The sequence below is a fragment of the Perna viridis genome, chromosome 4, assembly GCF_037379345.1.
Source record: "Perna viridis isolate PV_CMFRI_1.1 ecotype Kerala chromosome 4, ASM3737934v1, whole genome shotgun sequence".
Classification (NCBI taxonomy): domain Eukaryota; kingdom Metazoa; phylum Mollusca; class Bivalvia; order Mytilida; family Mytilidae; genus Perna; species Perna viridis.
In genome coordinates this window covers 5,720,685-5,738,279 of record NC_142448.1, presented here as the reverse complement: position 1 = coordinate 5,738,279, position 17,595 = coordinate 5,720,685, and the positions used below count along the sequence as shown (strand labels likewise).

At 33.9% G+C, this 17,595-nt stretch overlaps 1 protein-coding gene across 1 annotated transcript; it reads left to right on the top strand.

The window, feature by feature from the left end:
- Nucleotides 1–173: 173 nt before the first annotated feature.
- Nucleotides 174–16,345, top strand: LOC148618621 (protoheme IX farnesyltransferase, mitochondrial-like). The gene is made up of 6 exons (XM_088577697.1): nucleotides 174–381; nucleotides 9,329–9,734; nucleotides 12,637–12,761; nucleotides 13,710–13,780; nucleotides 14,194–14,426; nucleotides 15,270–16,345. Exons 1-6 carry the CDS (start codon nucleotides 280–282, stop codon nucleotides 15,728–15,730), a joined length of 1,398 nt encoding a protein of 465 aa, XP_088433823.1. The 5' UTR covers nucleotides 174–279; the 3' UTR covers nucleotides 15,731–16,345.
- The last annotated feature ends 1,250 nt before the right edge of the window (nucleotides 16,346–17,595 follow it).

Below are 17,595 nucleotides of genomic sequence, written 5' to 3'. Positions count from 1 at the left end.
TTAAACTTTTAAAAATGTGTAGGTAGTGCCTTCTTACACCTATTAAAACGGAAACTGTTGCTTGTTTGTTATATTTTGTTCATGTTCAATTTTATTTTCCCACATTTTAAGTGAAATATTAACATGTACAGAGGTTGTAAATTTAGTGCGTTGTATATCCTATTGGTCGTTAGTGAAATCCATAAAATATGACTTTGAGGAGTCGAGAAACACTGGAGTACTAAGTCACGTTTTAATAGGAGTTATTGGGCCAATGACATAATAAACTACAGGCAGGAAATGCCTGTTTATCGATGTGGTTGGAATATTTGCAAAAATCATTTGATAATTCGAGTTACCAAATCGCATTCAGTAGCCCCAAAAACAACTTGGTGCTGTTACGTATGTACTGTACACTTGTATAAGATAACTATAAGAATTAATTTACCATTGTTCCTAAACCTTATGCTTAATAGTGGAAGTGTTGTTAATATGAGGGGCGGAACATTTTTTTTTAAGGTTTGGTGTCTACGGCCATTTAAGATAAGATCATAAAGATGACTCCAATTTAAGCCTATGCTGTGACACCATTATTTTGGAATGAGAGTAAAGTTGGTTAACCCAACTTAGGTAGTAAAAATATTAAACCTCTGATAAAAATTCAAAACAACAATTGATAGTCTTTTTACTTCAATACATGTAGCCTGGATAATCTATATAATTTCGAAACAAATTATTGTGATAGTTAATTCTGACCTACATTGTACATGTACTTAAGGAATGGGTGAATGACAAGGGTCATCCACTCCATTTTTGTTTTTGCAGTCATGCGTACATTTAATTATCATCTGACTAGGGTGAGGAATGCATCCTACATAGCAAACCATTAATCAGTTCATTTAATATTATTGTAGGTTGAAGATCAATGTCAAAATATTAATCTAATTTTGAATGCATACAAGGATTTTAAGGGTGTACAGTAAATCAAAATAGCCAACTTACTAAAGAAACATTCTACCATATAAGGAATTTTGAGCTGATTTGAATATGTTAGTAAACATCCCTTGACCTGACCTTGATGACATAAGGTCCACATACACAGGCCCTTGTTCTTTGTTAGAAAAATTTCTAAATTTATGATTGCACCATAAATAGGTTAAACCACTATACAGTATTTTTTTTTTTTTTGTAAATGTTCTCCATAGGTTTGATATAAAGTTCCTGCCATAGGCAATTAGTGTGCTGTGCTTTGCATTGCTATAAATTTTTGCATTCAAGAAATTAATATTAGTTTGAATACTTAAATGTAGTTATGGGCACTGTGCTAAATGATTGATTGATTGATTGTTTGGGTTTAACATCCAAGCAGCAGTATTTCAGATATATTCAGATGATGAACATGAAATGACGATGAAATGAAAAATGGGATGGGACGCATGGATAATAGGGTAGTCAACTTTTGATTGCCACTAGAAAAAGGGAGGGATGGGTAAGGTTGGGCAATTAAGCCTCCTGTGGCAGAGCACAAAGTTTCCTAGAATACCACAGCAGGGTTCTATAATGTGGCATCTTTCTTAACACAGTACACCACTATGGTTTGCGGTCAGGTTTTCCGTATTATAGCCTGACAACCCCAGCATGCAACATGCCAGGGGTACCCCATTCAACCACCTGGGTCACACAACCCAGTTTTTGTAGGCAGAGCACCTAGCCCCCAGCTAGGTTCCTGAGCACTATTTAGTCGCCTTTTACGACAAGCTTAGCATGGCTGCAGGCCTATTCTTTTGACACCCGGACTTGCACGGGGCACTGTGCTAAAATGAGACAGATGAAACCAATAACCTACAATTAAGGAGTGCATGTTAGAAGGGGAAAATAGCTTGTAATCATCTATAAAGAACTTTTTGTCAGGCAATTTTTTAAAATTTCCTTTTTTTGAAAAATGGGGTAAGGTTTGTGAAATCCATGAGTTGGATTTTGTAGAATGATGTACCTAATAAAGATAAAAGATTGGGAAATTTCAACACATATTGTTCATTTATTGAAAATAAGAGGAATGTTGATATTTAAATGTTGAACATAAGGTCCTTTTAGAATAAAGGCAAAAAATATAATTTTTAGCTCACCTGGCTGTAGGCCATGTGAGCTATTGCCATCACTTGCCGCCCTTCATCATCATCGTTAACAATTCTTCAAACATCTTCTCCTCTGAAACTACAGAATGGATTTATGAACTTAGAATTTTGAAATTTAATTTTATTGAATATTTGTTACATTTCATGCAACATTTTACCTCATAGTATGTGATAAATATAAAGAATCACTTGCCCCAATTCAAACAGTAATGATTAAATCTGTGAAGTAATCTATCCCCCAGAAACAATATATGGGAAATATGTGTTCTTGAATTCTTTTATTGAGGTAGAGTTTTAAGCTTCTGTATATCAGTTAGGTTTGTAAGAAATTACTACTAAAAGGACTTATTAAATTCTATTTATTATATAACATGCATATGTTTTCATAAAGCACTTGGTCATCTGTCTTTTATACAATAAAAGTGTCATGCATACATTAATACAATAAAATTAATTCACTTTGCAAAATATGAGGCGACGCTGTCCATTCACACATTGTCCAACATTAATTTTCAAAAGTTGGCAGGTATGCCATAAGAATACAAACATACAAGAAGAGAAAAGGAAGATATATCTGACTTGATGCAAAGACACATCTTAAAAATCTAAAATCAATGTCCCTTTTTGGTTGAAAAAAAAAACATACTATGTGTTAAAATGCCTTCTTCTGTGGTCTCAATTTTTCAAATCCTAGCTATAACACTAGGATTGTGTATTCATATAAAATGCAAAAAATATCAAATTAGATCTTAACTTATGGTTGAATCATGTAGTTCCCCATTATCATAACTTTTGTTTACTCAGATACCCAGGTAGATATACTCATTTGTCTGAAGTGACTGGTCTTTAGCAAATTCAAGCATGACCTGCCCAGTCATTTTGGCTTATGTACTGGAGAAGCTCTTGAGATTTTTTATTTACTGTAGTCTGTACTTCCTTTTATACTGCCACTTTGTAATAGTTCTTCAAAGGTGATATATCAAATTTTGTAAAGACTGTCATCGTGACAACATAGTTTATATTAAAAAGTTCTCATACACAATATTGGTATAAGTAAACAATATCAGTGCACTGACTTGACATTAAACTGACATATGGATGAGGCTTAGAACCACAGGAAAATGTAAGGCTATGCAGAGCATTCCTCACCGGTTTTAGCCAAATTCAGATTTCTAAGTTTGTCAAAATTTTAATAGAAAAATGATGTTTTAAGCTAGAAAAAACATTTTTATTTCAATTGGACTGTATCCTGGCAACTTCAAAGTAACGTAACGTTTGTTATGTCACAACAGAAAGTTATATTCAGTCAATGACCATATATCACTTGTTAAAATAAGCTCAATGCATGTTGACTGCAAATTGAATGGTTGCAGTATAGATGTAACATATTGTAACGTTTTCTCCCATTACTACTGAAGCAACTTTAACTTATACCAAAGATCGATACTAAAGGACACATTGATTGACAACAGACTCAAGAAAGTGGCTCTGGTCAAGTGCTCTTGTTTATTGTACATTTATATTTAACTTGCAATATGAGATATTGTAAAATTGGTATAAGTGGTAATGAGTCTCGTTTCTTCGTACAACTTTTGTAAGTTACGATTAATCAATGAGTTGAACTTAAGTATAAATAAAGCTTTTTAGCGGCAGTCACTATAGAATATTAAAGATAGTTTTCTGCGCATAGAATAGCTAAGTCATCCTGTAGCATTGTAATAACTAAGTCGTCCTGTAGCATTGTAATAACTAAGTCGTCCTGTAGCATTGTAATAACTAAGTCGTCCTGTAGCATTGTAATAACTAAGTCATCCTGTAGCATTGTAATAACTAAGTCATCCTGTAGCATTGTAATGACTTAGTCGTCCTGTAGCATTGTAATAACTAAGTCATCCTGTAGCATTGTAATAACTAAGTCATCCTGTAGCATTGTAATGACTTAGTCATCCTGTAGCATTGTAATAACTAAGTCATCCTGTAGCATTGTAATAACTAAGTCATCCTGTAGCATTGTAATGACTTAGTCGTCCTGTAGCATTGTAATAACTAAGTCATCCTGTAGCATTGTAATAACTTAGTCATCCTGTAGCATTGTAATAACTAAGTCATCCTGTAGCATTGTAATAACTAAGTCATCCTGTAGCATTGTAATAACTAAGTCATCCTGTAGCATTGTAATAACTAAGTCATCCTGTAGCATTGTAATAACTAAGTCATCCTGTAGCATTGTAATGAACTTAGCTTTGTAATAGCTAGTTGTTATTTAAATAGATTTACAAGAGTAACTCAATTATTAAAGTTATATTATAATAACCTTGTTGAACACTTTGAAACGTTGCAAAAAGGAATGGTTCTTTATATAGAGTGTCCTGAGGACTTCTTGAAATTTGAAAATACTATGTTTTCTCAGGAGTTGAATCACAACTGAAGAGTATCAAATGCGCATTCCATTTTATATGTCCCGCTAAACGCATGTGACGTCAACATTTTACGACAATAAACCATTTTACGGCAAGGAATTCTTTACCGTAAACAATGGCCTTTGATGCAGTGATTTGTGCTTTTGACTTTTCAGAAAGTTAAAATAACATTAAAGATATGTGCTGTACGGATGAAAATTTTAGAGACAAAGCAAATTCCACTAAAAAGTGAATTTACTTTGTCTCAGGGATGCTGTTTCTCTAAAGGAATAATTCAATATAGTAAGTTAAGTGCCAACTCACTCAATGAAACAAATAGATAAAATTGACGTTTTCATGTTCAAATTGGCTACAAGCATCCCATTATTATTAAAATTTTCAATACTACTATAATTAATCAGGATTCAATACATTCAGATCAAAACTTTTAGTATTTCCACTAAAATCTGTATTTTAGATCCCAATTTACTCAAACAAAAAAAACGTCATAGAAATAATCTATTAAATATTCAAACATACAAAATATCATATTGTATTAACCACCATCAATTCACATAAACCCTCCCCCAACTTTCATCTAGTAATTCATAACACTGTCTCAGAGCAATATTTATAGAAGTCAGAATTTCTATTAAGTAAGAGTCAGTCCGTTTCAAAAATCGTTACACTGTCCCCTCTTAGGAAAGACTGTACGTCCCGTACAGGTTAAAGCTTAAATCACACACCTCTATTATCAACTTTCGTACATCTCCTCACACACTTCTACTTTTACTTCTAGGTACTCCACACTATCATTTAATGTCTCTGATTCACTTGACTCACTCTCACTACTTAATGTGGAATCACTCTCTCTCTCTCAATATTTTTCTCTCTGCCACACGACTTGTCTTCTGACTTTTCTCCCTCACTACTATTTTCTTCATCCATGTCATCTGAATCCATTGTTAGATCTATTACTGACTTGAGCTTGTTACTATCATCCTCGGTGCTCATTCCCTGCTCCTGTATCTGCCACACATGATAAAATGGAGGTGTTATTGTTTCTTTGTCCCTTTATTCTGGTGTCGCTTGCACCGCCTCGCTCTTCATTGCTACTATTCTAGGATCAGCAACCCAAGATGAAGACAGCATATATATAGTTCCATCTGGAAACACAACTTTTTCTTCCTTTTTTACACAACCGTACCCATAAGGTAACACAGACCCAACGTAATTACTGTGAGCAATAGCTTTTTTCCTCACCTGCTGAACAACACTGGCCTCTTGGGCCTAACTGATTGAACTAGGTGGTGCTAAAAAGCAGTGGTGCTTCTTACCCTCCCTTACCGCTTCTAGATTAGGTAATATCAAATGACTGGAATCCTTCTTTTTCTGTACGGGAGATGCACCTAACCTTAGAGGGTCTACTTCTGCCTGAAGTTCTCTTATAGACACCAGTTGAGTACTGTCCAGAGTGAGCTCCTCACCAAGAGGGCTTGATGTCCTATGTGGAGATAAAATGGCAGTGTTGGATGGCAATTTCTGACCAACCTCCACTCACCTATTCACCTGTGGCATGTCTGGTAGAACAATTTCGTCATATTCTGGAGATTTAAGTTGATTCGCATTCTTTTGATGCCTGTGCATCCTGTATTTAAGTCCAGACCCTAACCATAACAGGACATTTGTTACATTTGAGCATCTTTGGATGCTTCAGACGGCCATGCCTCATCAATGTAGACCTGTTGCGGTATTCTGCTCCACACTTGAAACGGGGTAGAGACAACTTATCTAGTGCCTTATTTTATTATTGTTCTATTTATTATTTTTTAGGTTCGGACAGGGGAGACCATAAGCACTATGAAACTATATTGGTATTTCACCAAAGTATGGTTTAAGCCTGTCATGGTGAACAATCATAAATTTTTATGTTTTACTTTTTTTAATTTTGTATATCAGATCAGAAATAACTTCAGTTATCATGTAGGGACCGTCCCAGGGATTTTGTAGGTTTGGACTTAGGTTTTTGGTACGTGTAAAGGTATAGAGCCAAACAACATCCCCAGTTTTGTAAGTGTGTTGTCTTGCTCTTATATCATATTGATGCATTTGTCTCTCACTAGCGAGGGATGCATTTTGTTGTACTTGAAACATGAGTCTTTGTAAATCTCTAATGTAGGCATTTGTAGCCTCAGTCTCATTTTGAAATTCATATATTTGTGGATGAGGTCCATATATTAGATCAATGGGGAGTTCTATTTCCCAACCCAGCATTAACGTGCTAGGTGAAAGTTTGGTGGTCTCATCCTGGGACGATCGATAGGCCGTTTAAGCTAAAGAGAGCAGTTCATCCCAGTCTTTCTGATTTTTATGGACATATTTACTAAGTATGCCTTCTAATGAACAATTTAATCACTCAACTAATCCGTCACTCTGCAGACGAAAGGCAGTAGTTCTAGTTTTATCTATGCGAAGTATTCTACATAGTTCTTTAAATAGGGTTGACTCGAATTGTCTTCCCTGGTCCGTATGTATTTGTCTGGGTATACCAAACTGGCGTATGAAATTAGTGACAAAACTTTTGGCTATAGTATTTGCTTCCAAATTTGTCAGTGGGTACCCCTCTGCCCATTTAGTAAAATAGTCAAAAATGATTAAGGCATACTTGTTGCCTTTGTTTGTTAAGGGTAACGGCCCAGTTGAGTCTAGAGCAACTCTTTCTAAAGGGACTCCCACATTGTATTGATTCATTTTACTCTTAACTCACCTCGATGGCTGCTTTCAGGCACCGCATGTAAAACATTTTTGAATAAGAAATACCACATATTGCTTATAGCCAAGCCTGTAAAATCAGTTTTGTACCCTGGCTGTGGTTTTACTTATTCCTTAGTGCCTACTATGTAGGTCATCATGCAACATTTCTAGGATCTCTTGTTGTAATTCATCTGTAACAAGCAGCTGCAATATTGTTTTTTTCAGTAGCTGCATGGACCCATTTTATGAAAATTACATCGTTTTTCAAAATAATTTTAATAATTTTTTTAATGATGTACTTTGAGAAGATATTTCATCCCATTTTTGTCAGTGAGTCCATTCCCTTTTTATTGTCTGAAGTTCTGCCAAGACTGGATCTCTAGTCTGGGCTTCAGCAAGTTGTTAGTCCATCTTATGTGTAAACCACAATGCTACGTCTGTGTCCTCGTCAGGCCCCAAATCAGAACTAATTTCTTGCGACATGTTTCATAAGTTTCATTACTGTCACATTCTTTTTGATCCTGCTGAATGTAAAAAATGCAGAATTTCTATTAAGTAATAGTCAGTCCATTTCAAAAATTGTTACAGTATTATATACTAAATTTAAGAATTTTTAAGTATTATAACAAATTAAGTTACTAAAGTATCAAGCTAGGAGGTCAAATAAAAAGTGTGCAACCTGCTATTTCTTATAAATAATGATAAATACTGCACATGTACATTTACATGAAAGATGGGGCATACGTTTTAAGCAGCTTTGGATGCTGTCTCATATCAGCTTCCTGTTTCGTGAGACTATGCCATTTTTTTAAGACGTGACATAATATGGTATACAGGTGTTATCCGTCCTTCACACTTCACACTAAAACTAACAATGCTGCCACCAAATGTTGTTAAATTTTTTAATGAATTGTTTCTTTTGATTGATATGAGCTCCCTTCCAATTTTTATCAATTTTAGATTTTTTGTTTTTCAGTTATTGGACTTTATTTTGGATATGGTCCTTATTTTCATAGCAAATCTGTTCTTATCATCATTAATTACAAAATTTAGTGACTTGTATTTTGTGTATTGCATAAAGGTAGTGTGTATTTTTTATAAATCATGATTGTACTGTCAACCATGTCTCACATGGGGCCCTTTAATTTGGATATAAAATCTTCTTCATGCAAAAATGGGGTGATTTTGTGTTTTTGGACTGTAACTCAAAAACCCCAGCTGCAATTTGTATGAAATTTTGATGAATTGTTTTTCATACCAACAAAAGCTCCCTTTCAAGTTTTGAAAATTTGTGATTTTAGTATTTAGAGTTATGGGACTTCATTTATTAAAAGGAGGTGATTTCACAGTTTTCAAACTGTAACTTGATAGTGGTTGCACCTTTTTCTGTTTGATTGATATTTTTTTTAATTTCAGCTTTTTTATTTCTGAATTATAGAGCTTTGTTCCTATGAAAAAGGGTATTCCCATACTTGCACAATAAACTGAAAATGCTTCAAGTAATGAATCTTTGTTGTGTAGTTTATTTCTATTATTGTAACCTCCCTTTTGATTTTATATATTTTGGATATATGGGACTGAATTCATACAAATTTGGGGCAATTTCCTGTATTAACATTAACTAAAAAAAAGATTCCACCAAATATCATACAACATACACATGTATGAGAGCTGTATCAGGCTTGATTTTTTGTCAAAATTTGTCCCGTCTGTTCAAGGTTTGTCCTAGGCTGGCATGTATTAGCTGTGCACCATGAAGCATTTTTATGTATACATTATATGGAATGATGGAGAAAATTTTGTTAAACATATTTCTGCTCACAATGAATGGATTGATTTCAATTTTGGTTCGATGTTTTAGGTAGGAAGTGCATATGTTATAAGCTATTTTAGTTGTTTTCAACTTTCTGTAGGAGTAGGAGTATGTCTAGCTTGACAATGCATGCAACCTTTTGTTTTAAATGAAAGTAATAATAACACAATAATATTTGGTTCACAGAAAACTGAATTTCACGAGTCATATTTTACATTAAAAAATTTGTTTCCTTCCTTTTTATTCAGTTAGCAAAAAGAGAAGCATCATCGAAAGTCCAGAAACTTTCTTCTGAAGACCATGAAGAGCATGTAATTACAGAGGATGTTCAACAATCAATCAACGTCATCAAGGGAGCTAACTTAAACAAAGGGTTTTCACTGTATCATAAACATTCTAGTACATTGGTTCACTTTAGAGAAGATTTCATACATGCAAAACCAGGTGATTGTGATAACGATGTGATAGACTATCCAAAATGGTTAACGCCAGAAAAATTAAAACAAATACAAAGTATTTTAGATAGGGATAAGAAGGAAGAGAGTCCAGCACATAACATTGAGGAAACTGAGGATATAAGATGGCTCAAACAACAAATAGATACCTCCAGACTTCTGAAACATTACTTGATGCTTTCCAAAATGAGGTTGACAGGTATGAGAAGCATTTTTTTAATCTGATAAGAATGAACCTAATTGCAAGAAACATGTAGGTGAAAAGTGCAACTATCATATCTTTATGTAAAAAATTCAGGTCTTCTGCACATGTGTTTTAGGGTTTTCTTCTTTATCCACAACAATCCAAGGGCTGATATCCACAAACCTGTAAAAAAAAGATTGTTTGTTTGTTTGTTGGGGTTAAATGTCTGAGCAGCAATATTTCAGCTATATTCAGACAATGAACATGAAATGAAAAATGGGATGGGACACAAGGATAACAAAATTTGATTGCCACAAGATAAAAGGGAGGGATGGGTAGGGTCGGGCAATTTAGCCTCCTGTAGCGGAGCGCAAAGGTTCCTACTATCGAATACCACAGCAGGGTTCTTTAACGTGCGAGGAACATAGCATCTTTTGCAACACGGTGCACCACTATGGTCTGCGGTCAGGTTTTCCGTATTATAGCCTGACAACCCCAGCATGTAACACGCCAGGGGTACCCCATTCCACCACCTGGGGCACACATCCCAGTTGCTGTGGGCAGAGCGCCTAGCCCCCGGCTTGGTTTCTGAGCACTATTTGTTCGCCTTTTACGACAAGCTTAGCGCTGCTGCAGGCCTATTCTTTTGACTCCCGAACTTGCACGGGGCATAAAAAAAAAATGCTTGATGTTGCATGGTTGGTTTTCAAATATGCTTAGATGTTAAAACAGATGAAACTTTTTAAAATATCATAATATCAGGGTATCATTTTAAAGTGCTCTTAACCTTGTGACTTGTCCTATGGAGCAAGTTGATGAGAATTCTACTTGCCCAAACCCTTTCATAACAAACCCCCTCAACACATACAAACCCTTGTGAAAACTGTTTAATATTGGTGCCTTTATATTAGGATATGAAGAAATAAATGCGTATGATGTTCTATATATGTGATAGACCAATGTGATTTGGTTATACATGTACATTATATTCTGTGTGTTTTAGCTTACATACCGTAGGCAATGTGAGCTATTGCTATCGCTTGGTGTCTGCCACCATCTGTTGTTTTTTGCAAATAACTATAAAAAAATTCAATGTAGTGAATTCTGATGGAGGGTGATATTGTTCACAATCAGAAGACGGACCAATGCCGAAATTTTCTTAATGATTCATTGCCCTATGTAGAAGTTATTGCCCTTGAAACAGATTTTTTTTGTTTTTTTTTAGTGTACAGCTTCTCTGAAACCATTAAACAAGATTTAATGAAAGTTGACCTTATTGTTGTTTAAGGTATCCTGATTGTTTAAGAATTTTCATCAGTCAAAAAACATAGCTGTCGTTACTGAAAATAGAACATAGGGGTCATGCTTATTTTGCTATTTTTTCCTGAACTATAGAAGGATAATGAAGATGAAAGCTATTCTGAATTGACTGGCTGTATTATATGTTAATAAATATGTAACTTCATATTGGCCCTTTTACAGGTTTGAGGTCTGTCATACTGGTCGAGGCGTTCGTATTGGTCCTGAGGTATCGCTGAGGGCCAATGTGGCTGTTGAAGCCAATATGATTGACCGAAACCTATAACAGGGCCAATATGAAATTACATATTTATTGACAATTTTATTAACCAACTCAACTAGATGATTTATAGAACAGTTGTTTTTGTTTTATCAAGAAAATGTAGGTTTATTTGCTTTAATCAGTCTTAAATATCCTTTTTGTATAAAATGGAAGATTTTTTTTATGTTTCTGCAACTTGAGTCCTGGTGATCAAAAATCACGAAATCCAATTCTAACTCAAAATGGTGGTATCAAACGACCGGAAGTTATGATGCCATATTGGCCCTAGTTTGTTCCATATTGGCTCTCTTTTTTTCATATTGTCCCCGTATAGATGCCCGGTTTGAATTCATATCAATTGGTCAGTTTATGACATATTTTAACGTATTTTGGGTAGTTGGTTAATAATGAAATTTTGCAACCATTTTCACCAGTTGTTCATATTCCAATAATGTTTGGTTTCTTGAGGAAACATGGTATTTTGAGTTGAATGGCGTTGACGAAAGTTTGTTTTGGATGGCCATTTTCAAAATGGCTAATATTATTCCGCTAATTTTTATACTTACTTTGATTTCAATGATATTTGGTTTATACAGTAAACATGGTCTCCTGAGTTGAATGGTGATGATAGCAAACGTATACTGGGCTAATGCCCCCTTGATCCGGTGGAATTATATGGCAGAAGGGATTCTGCACAGTTTTTTTCCAGATTTTATAAAAAACACTTTGAAGGCATTTCAAACATTTTACAGTGCCTTAGGTGCTCAGTTTTAACTTACAGCATTCATTAATATATATGCTCTTTTTCAGCAATTTTTTGTCAAACATGGTAACAAAGCATGATACTTTTACTTACTTAGTTAATAGGGCATAGTTTCCCAGGTGAGCAATTCAGACTCTTCAAGAGCCTCTTGTTTTATTTAAGTGCTTTTGGATTTTTAGATCCAGAATATATTTGTCTAACTCAGATTCAAAAAGTAAACATAAAATAAAGTTCTAATTTAACAAAGCTAGAAACACTGTGTAACATACAGTGTTGCTTATATTTAACATTAACATACACCATAATGCTGATCATGAAAAAAAAATCAGAACTGTTTTTATTTCATTAACCGGTTATAACAAGGTAATGAATTCTTCATTAGAACAAACATTTTTAGACAATCAAATACATTATGTATAATTTAAGTAGTGAAACATACAGGTAGTAATGAATATTACATGTATTTCATTCATATTTAGAAGTAAATTTGCCATTTCTATAATTGGAATACATTTGTAGTCATATTAAGATAAGAATTTAAGAAAAGTAATGACAATGGATATGAAATAATATCATCTAATTTCTATATATAGGACTGGTGGTTTTAACTTCAATGGCTGGATATGCCATGGCACCAGGTGTATTTGATCCAGTAACTTTTCTGTTAACCTCTTCAGGAACAGCTCTAACATCGGCTTCTGCAAATGCAACCAATCAGGTATACTGCATATTTTGAAATACATGTAAAACAGTGTTTTGCAGCCAGCTTAATGGGATTTATAACCTCAAATTTGTACATAATATGACTTGAAAAACTTGCTTTCCATCCATATGTATTTCTGTTCATGATTGGTTTCTGCTACTTACATCAAGGTACATATTCAAAAATGTCTTTTTTTTTCTCTTTAATGAAATTATTTACTATTCCATATATTTACTGGTAATTTACCTTTAATTATACAATGTAAATTATCAGTTATGTTGAATTTTGTTATGATTGTTATCTTAATTGGCATCAGCTTCATTGTTGTTAATTGTTTTATTTTTGTGTAATGACTTTGGTTGTAATTAACTGAATTTCATGAAATTTTGATATATTATTACTTGCTGCTAGAAGAAGCTTGCTATCTAAAATGGAATCACTTGTAGGTGTTTATTTAAAATTGATATAGATGGTTTATTTCTCAATCAGTATGACCCTGTTTTTAATTTACCGGTATGTCTTTTTATGTTTTAAGAATATTTAACAGATTTTAAATAACATTTAGCATTTCTGTAGGAAATCTCTTCCTGTGTTTTCAATCAGTATTGGAATATTTCTCACTTGTTTTGAATAACAAGGGATCAAAGGGGCCAAAAACATAATGTTTTGAAAGGCTGTTTTTTTTTTTATTTCATCTGATTTTAATGAATAATTGAATGTCAGAATATTGTGCAATATTGTATCCAAACCAGTTGTTGTGTCCATTATGGATTGTAAGTCCCTATGTTTAAGTACGTCATAAGGTAGTATTGTGTCCACACTTGTGCCAAGTGAACAGAGTTCAACAGGCTGGGGACATATCATGCTGCACTCAGTAAGGCATCTTTTTTTGTAAAAAGTTTAATAAGGTGATGGACTTTTGCAACTAACTGTAGTGATTAACTTATGATATCTAATTTGCAGTTTTTAGAAGTACCTTATGATTCCCAGATGAACAGAACAAAGAATAGAGTTCTTGTGCGTGGATTCTTAACGTAAGTATAGTTAAAATTTGTTTCATTTTCAGAGTCACAAATAATATATCATTCTATTTAGTATCAGACTTTTTATTAAGAAATCAAATGCTATAAACAAATTTGAATTGAATTTAGTATTAAATAAAAATTTTATTGTTTTGAACTGTATGGTTGAAATTTCTACCATAGACATAAACGTGATTATCATGCCCTAATCACGTGTACTCACCCCAGGTTGCTAGCAAATTTTGGTTGATAATAGAGAAATTCCCTTGGATCACTGGAGTGGGCCCCATGTTTTGGAATGTCTTATATATTTAAAGTATATAAGTATGTATACTATTTATGCATGTCCATAAAAGAAGTTCAGTTTACAATATCATATAACTATGTAGTGAGACCACTTGCTGTATTCATGTTTTACTTTTCAGACCAAACCATGCATTAGCTTTTGCTGCAGGAACAGGGACAATAGGACTGATAACATTATATCTAGGAGCTAACCCACTTACTGCTGGTCTAGGTGCATTTAATTGGATCCTATATACAATGTTCTATACACCTATGAAGAGAATGACTATAATGAATACATGGATGGGATCTATCGTAGGGGCAATACCTCCAATGATGGGCTGGGCAGCTGTCACTGGTGGTTTAGAACCAGGTAGAATTTCTTGATATTGTTGATGATCCAATATCGATAAAAATCCAGAGAAAAAAATAAATACTTTTCAGGAAACATGACCAGCCAAAACCTAAGCTCTGTTTATGTATAAACTACCTTTTATATTTTGTGGAAACAAAGGTTGAAGGATGTATAGAAATCTACTAGTCTGTCTGTTTGCACATTTGGAACCATCCATACTATCAGCCTCTTTTGGCTATTTGGGAAATAATTTGGAAAGAATTCAGAATCATGACTCAAAACAGGATCATAGAATTATGGAATATCTAATTTATCTGTACTTTTCTTGATATTTTATGAAGAAATATCATACCATTCAGAAATGGTGTAACTATTGCAAGTATGTACCAGCTTCTATGTCACAATCATGACTTTTTTATGACATATAATATTTTATTTCTACTGAACTGTTCTGCTGGCATTTATTAATGGACCAGTTCAATGGGAAACATTTGAAACATGTGATATATACCCACACAAGCAACATTTCTGTTGAACTATCTTACTTAAAAATGAGAATTAACTATTAGAGCGAGCCTATAACTTTTATGTATGATTTACAAGGCTCCTTTATCACTGGAAATACATGTATTTAACCAATTCATCAGAAATGTTCTGACAGATGTCTTTCTATATTGCCTTTATCACTAGAATAATGTACCCAATTAATCAGAACTGTTCCAACAGTTGTCCTTCTATATTGCCTTTATCACTGGAATAATGTACCCAATTAATCAGAAATGTTCCAACAGTTGTCCTTCTATATTGCCTTTATCACTGGAATAATGTACCCAATTAATTAGAAATTATTTTCTATTAAAGGTGCTTGGTTGATGGCAGCTATTATGTATGCATGGCAATTCCCTCACTTCAATGCACTAAGCTGGAACCTTCGACCAGATTATTCCCGTGGAGGATACAGAATGATGTCAGTAATTGACCCTGACCTTTGTAAGAGGGTGGCCATGAGATATTCTGTAGGAATGATTGGACTTTGTTTTCTTGCTCCAGTTCTAGATATTACCACATGGACCTTTGCTTTAGACTCACTGCCATTAAATGGGTACTTAGCATATCTTGGCTGGCGTTTTTATCGTGATGGTGACAGTAATTCATCTCGGAAACTGTTTCGCTTCAGTTTGATTCATATTCCTGCCCTTTTTGTACTAATGATTATAAGTAAAAACTACCAAGAAGACTTCGAGACTAAAAGAGAAGAGGCTAGACTTATGAAACAAAGAGTGAAAGAAAACCTTTTGAATATGAGCAGTTTTTTGTTTTAAAAAAACAATGTCTTATGCAGTTCTGATAATTGTCTTTGTGAAAGAAACAAGTTAATGCACCATGGTATACTATATTTAGAAATGTCAGAAAACCACTGTCTACTTTTTATCTTAACTGATGTTTGTGATATTAAAGTTGGTAGTGTAAGCTAGATTTTGAAACCAAATACAAGGTCAGACATGTTTATCTTACCATGAGATGGTATGCTTTAATATCATCATATAATTTTGAGTTTGTCAGGTAATACCTAAGTGGTTTAAAAAAATATTGTATTTCTCATTGTCATTTTTACATTTTAGAAAAATTTATCAGCATACCTGTCAAACTTTCGAAAAAGTTCCATGTGAGAGATTTTTTGTCTGATCATGCTGATGGTAAAATTCATTTATTAAGTATTTTTCACAGAAAATATAGTAATTTTTACCAAAAACCTCCCACAAATCTTTCATTTTTATGTGGGAGGTTCTAAGTTTGATTGATTTTGTAGGAATCTCCCCTGTAATGTAAGCAGTTTTGTTATCAGTCCATAATCTAAGTTTAAATCTGAAATGGGAATATTTACTGTTCTTTCCAAATGTACAGCACTGAAAAAGAAATAAATATGGAAGCTTTAATAGATTTTATATTTTGCCAAGAAAGAAAAGTTCAGTGTAGTTCAATGGCAATTAATAACTTGTAAAAGTTTAATTTTGCAGAATTCTGGGTAAGTTTGTTATGTTGAAATTAAAATAACTCAAGTTGTTTTTTTGCAATATTACCTCAAATGTGAAAACAGGTCTAGTTCATCTCATTTAGAGGGTAATATATGTTACACAAAGTATTCAGCCAATATTATGATGGTGACATGGCTATGGCCATGTGAGCTATTGCTATCACTTGTCATCCATCGTTGTCTGTCATCTTCATTAACAATATTTCAAAACTTTTTTCCTCTGAAACTACTGGACCAATAAGAACTTAGTACAAATGTTCCTTGTGGTAATCTGCATAGAAGTGATGTGTGGATTATTGATACGTCGAAAAACATGACCGCCTGTACTAAGAACAGATCATTGTGTGGTCAGACAGATTTTTTCACATATATCTCCAAAATCGTAATGTGTCAAATTCTGGCATGGGCAAAAGTGTTCAGCATGATGTGGTCAATTTTTTGTATTAATCTAGTTAGCCTTTTTTTTTTTTTTTTTTTTATTTGTTTCAAAGATCTTCTCCGACACTACTTGACCAATTGGAACCAGACAATAGTTTTTTTGCTTATATCTTCAAAACCATTAGGTTTAGCCAAATCCTTTTAATTGCTGAAGTGATCTTTATTATTAGGACCACAAAAGTCTTTAGGGATAGAAGTTGTCAGATGACTCCTTGTAAGAGTTATTGCCCTTGAAAGGGGAAAACGTGACTTTTTTTACCTTTTTTTACAGTTTTCAGCCAATATCTTGAAAACTATAATAAAAAAGAAACTTTCAATTGCTGAAATGATCCTTATGATATTCATTGTCATCAACCAGGTGGGCGATTCAGGCTCCTGTGAGCCACTTGTTTTAGCTCACTTCCCAAAGGACATGTGAGCTATTGCCATCACTTGGCATCCATCTTCTTCATCTGTCGTCGTCGTAATCTAACATTGTCGTCTTTAACATTTTTTTCTAAACTCTTCTCCCCTGACACTACTTGACCAATTGGAGCCAAACTTGGTTTGCATGTTTCTTTGGCTATCCTGCATAGAACTTTTGTGGGGATTTATGATCCGTCGAAAAACATGGCCGCCATTACTATAAATAGAAGATAGGGGTCAGAGAGTAGTTTTTCACGTATATCTCCCAAATCGTTAGGTTTAGCAAAATTTGACTTGGGTAGAAGTGTT